The 4,161-nt window shown below is 37.8% G+C and overlaps 1 protein-coding gene across 1 annotated transcript in view; it reads right to left on the reverse strand.

The window, feature by feature from the left end:
* Positions 1 to 222: 222 nt before the first annotated feature.
* The window catches only part of ZFAND4 (zinc finger, AN1-type domain 4), a 19,342-nt gene continuing 15,403 nt past the window's right edge, over positions 223 to 4,161 (reverse strand). Inside the window, 2 exon segments of the mRNA XM_010139856.1 lie at positions 223 to 1,081; positions 3,183 to 3,306. Of these exon segments, the coding sequence (XP_010138158.1) occupies positions 946 to 1,081; positions 3,183 to 3,306 (260 nt within the window). The 3' untranslated portion in view covers positions 223 to 945.

The raw sequence follows: 4,161 nt of genomic DNA on the forward strand, positions 1-4,161 counted from the left end.
TCCTAATCATGTTGGTGGGAATTTTCCCCACTGACTTCAGTATGAACAGATAGGAGGCAGTGCTTCTGAAAAAAAAAAAAAAAAGATCCCCCTCAAAGCCCAACTCTTAGTTTAGAAGCATGCTAGAAGATAGGAAAAGTTATTCTGTGAATTTATAAGAGCATAAACCAGAATAAAATTTAATATTTATTAGAATTTCTTCTAGTAACAGCATTCAACATCTTAACCAACCAACTTGTGAAGTCTTGAAAAAATCTAGGGTTACAAAAAAAGTTAAAATAACTTGTTCCTTATATTTAATGGCAACAAAGGGGGGATTTTCTAATTAAAAACAAACTTGCCATATAAACAGTATTGTTTTAAGAAAATGTGATTAACATGGTATGTAATGTTCAGAATGGATACACAGTGTATGAATACCAATCTGAATGGAGCAGAGGGGTTGAACACACTACCCCCTTAAAAATCTCAAAATAGGCTGTTTGAAGAACGGGGAGGGAGGAGGATTTTTCTAGTGAAATAACTTAGAATCACGCAATGGACAAAAAAATGCAAGAGTACAGAAGACATTACATGACACCCTCATTACAACACTCCCCTCAAGTCTGGTTATACAGTAAATAAAGTTAGTAAAGTGCATCTTTTAAAGACTTGTCTAGTGAAATAGCTTTTCCAAATATAAAACACAACACAAGACGTGCAGTAACAGTTAAATCAGTGTAAGCTTTTAAAAACTAATCTTTTAACTTTCCATTCACTAAAGAAGAAAAGTTTTAACTGCAGTAGTGTTCACATTGTTCTTTGATAGGATGCATCCTCATGTGCTTTTGTTACTTGGCAAATCTTTAAATAAGGAGCATGGCAAAATTATGCAGTTTAAGCAAGTGCTTCTTTCAATGTAATACAATTCTTCAATGGCAGATGGCCACGTGCAGCAGAACCATGTTAGATTTTGGGAAGCTTTGGTGCACTAACGATGGGATTAGTCTCCTGCAAATACCTTCGCCCTGCACTCTTATAGTCATAGGTGCAGGTGTGAGTCTCTGCATAGCGGTGTGTTGCGCAGAAGTTGTTTCCACATCTGAAGAATCAAAAATAATTAACAGTTAACAAGCTTTTAGAAGCTCTTAACTCTCTTGACATGCTAGGAGCCCTTCAGCTTAATCACATCTTGTTTATCTGACATAACTGCGTGGATTCTAATCATTCTTGAGTGATAACATGAAGTGATGGGGTAATCAGAAAGACATCTTTGTAACTGAATATTGCAGTTTTGACCCAACCGTTTCTTCATATAGGAGTTAAGCAAGATCAATTCTCCTGGAACCAGCTAGCAAGGATCAAACACACTTATAAATTAAGAATGACGGGCTTTGATTTATTTTATTTCTTTTTAAAGACCTCACAAGACATTAGCTGGTAGAATTCAGAGGACAAAACCGTAAACCTGAAAGTCTAAAATAATGGCATCAGGTGAAATCCACGTAATGCATTTCGATTCAAAAACACCACATCATTCAGACCACCAAAACAGATGTTTAGTTCAGCACAACTTCCACCTGGCATAAGCTCAAATTAGTCACTTGACATTAAAAAATTTAGTCAGCTGAAAAGAAATCCAGTTATAGGGAACATGACTTCCTATATGACTGGATAAGGGTGCATCTTTCCAACACTGACTGCAATTTCAATGAGTTAAGATTATGATTTTTGCCTTCAGACTTGACAGCTGAGCAATTAAGACTCTTAAGAGGAGAATAGTATAGTCTGGATGTTGTATGTGATCTGGACAAGCGCTTTAAGTGGAGACATCTTAGTGTTCTGTTGCCTGGTTATTTGATAAAGTTGCTTCTTGACAGTAAAAAAATGACGACATTCAAAAATCAGAATTCTCTTGAAATGGAGTAAGCATTACTCATCCAACTTACTCGCTCACTACTGCACTACAATCATCTATTTATCTGTCCATCTGGGCTCATAATAAACTCTGCAGCTGTTCCTGAAGCTTTGTGAGCCTGTTAATAAGTTTGCTTTTCTTTGGTTCTTGGTTCCATAATAACCAGTTCTCCTGTATGACTGTATTCTCTGTTTGGTTCATGTTCCATTCTAGTAAAAGGTCATATGGTTGCTCCTTTTTAAACTAGAATGCATGCTATTCTTGAATATGTGCAATTTGCCCCCCTTTTTTCTGTGCTTCCTTTTTAACCATAAGCAAGCTGCTTCTAGTTACTTCTAGAAGAGCTTGCAGCTCAGAAGGTAAGTGAGCGGTGTTCAGAACTGTTTCAAAATCAAAAAAATGAGAGTCAGTAAGGAAGCAGTTCCTCACCTTGAAACTCTCTAACGCAATTCCCCAACGGCAGAAATCTTGTTCATTTTGCTGTGGGTAGGCATGAATCAGGATCAGCTTCAAATGTAGCCCTCACAGTACAGCAGTTCCCAACCTGGACTAGCCCATGGGAAATGATACTGAGAAAAGAATGTCTTGCCGGGAAACAATATTTTGAGAATTGAGAACAACAGAGAAAGCGGGGTGGGGGATGTTGTTTTGGTTTGGTTTTTTTGTTTGTTTTTGTTTTAAAGTTCCCAGTGATCATCACCAAGCACCAGGTCTCACTGTGTTGTCTGCGAGTCATGATTTGGGGGACCAGCACTCTAATGTTCTGCTTTTGAGATGCTCTAGATACTCAAACGTGACTGAAGTCTCACAAGAAACAAACACATAAAATCAGAAAGTTGTCAAATGTAAATTCATACAAATTCACTAACTGTACAGATGTGTTGTAATAGTGCCAAATCAGACAAGATTTTCTGAAAAGCTGTAACAAAACCAGTTTTTCCTCAAGTCGTTGACAATTATTGTCAAGAAACTTTGCAAAACATGGATCTGTAACAAGTTCTCTCCACATTAGCGTAAAATGTCCTAATTTTTTTAATCATGTTCTTTATTTCCTGGTATCTTGCATTTTCATACCTTACATTTTTTAAATTTTCCTGGAAAAACATATATCTCAACAGCAGAACAGGAATTAAAATTCCTGGAGTTTTGCTGAACTGAGAAGTGCAGCTTTTCTGAAGGTTATCTTTTGATGTGCTATGCTGAAGGAATACCATGCAGCACAGAAAATCTTCTGGTTTACCCAGCTATCCATTTTAAACAGCAGCTGGTTATACACTCAGCCTACCTGCACTCATAGCTGGTTGCCAATCCAGTTTTCTTGCCACAAAGAAAGCAATGCTTTGTAATTTTCTTTTTTGCTTGAACTGAGCCATTCACAGGTGGAAGATGGGTTGCTTCACCTGCTTTCAGAGGTAGAAAGACAGCAAAGACACTTTATTTTTACTTCTTCCTGATCAAAACTAGTTTAATGTTATCTTTTGAAACCCAGATTTATTTTGCATTTCTTAGGATACTTCACATGGGGAAACCCAAAGCCTAAACAGAGAGAAAAAAACAAACCCCAAAGCTGAACCAGAAAACACATCTCAAGTCTACGAACACCTTTGGAAAGAGCAGCACAATGTGGGACTTAGGCCCATAATTTTTAACGCCTGTTAAAAGTTCACATAAGCAAGAAGTTACAGAAGAAATCAAGAAACACATCTCCTAATGGTCTTCCCAAACGTAAAATGAAAACATGTAATGTGATCGAGAAAGCACTGCACACAACGGCTTTCCAAAGAATCAACTGGGCATTCATTCCAGTACTTAGCATCTAGTATGTTCAGTGACTTATTACTTAAGTTTGTCACCAGCCACCCCTCTCTCAAGAGCCTGCACGATATGATGACACCAACCTTGTCCTTCTTATGTCTGGAACCTTTTGGAAAACAAACTTTCGTCTGACAAAAGAGACACCAGAGCAATGTCATCTTCACAGTTCTACCCAAAATGACGCAGATGATAGTAGGCTTCCCATACAGTTGGGGCTGTTAGAGTACCATCTCTTTTATCATGGAGTAGGTAAGGACAAACCTGTTTATTAATTGATTGCCAATTCAAAGCTGCACCCCCAGTTGTGAAAGCATTTACTGTAGCAACTTTGCTCCCACATCATTACAATCACATACATTTTCCTGTTGCAGCTGCTCTTTCAACATCTTCTAGCTCATTCTCTACACCGAGATCTTAAAATCCTGGAATACATGCCTGCCTCTCTTTCC

The sequence above is a fragment of the Buceros rhinoceros genome, unplaced genomic scaffold (genome assembly GCF_000710305.1).
Source record: "Buceros rhinoceros silvestris isolate BGI_N320 unplaced genomic scaffold, ASM71030v1 scaffold23867, whole genome shotgun sequence".
Classification (NCBI taxonomy): Eukaryota; Metazoa; Chordata; class Aves; order Bucerotiformes; family Bucerotidae; genus Buceros; species Buceros rhinoceros.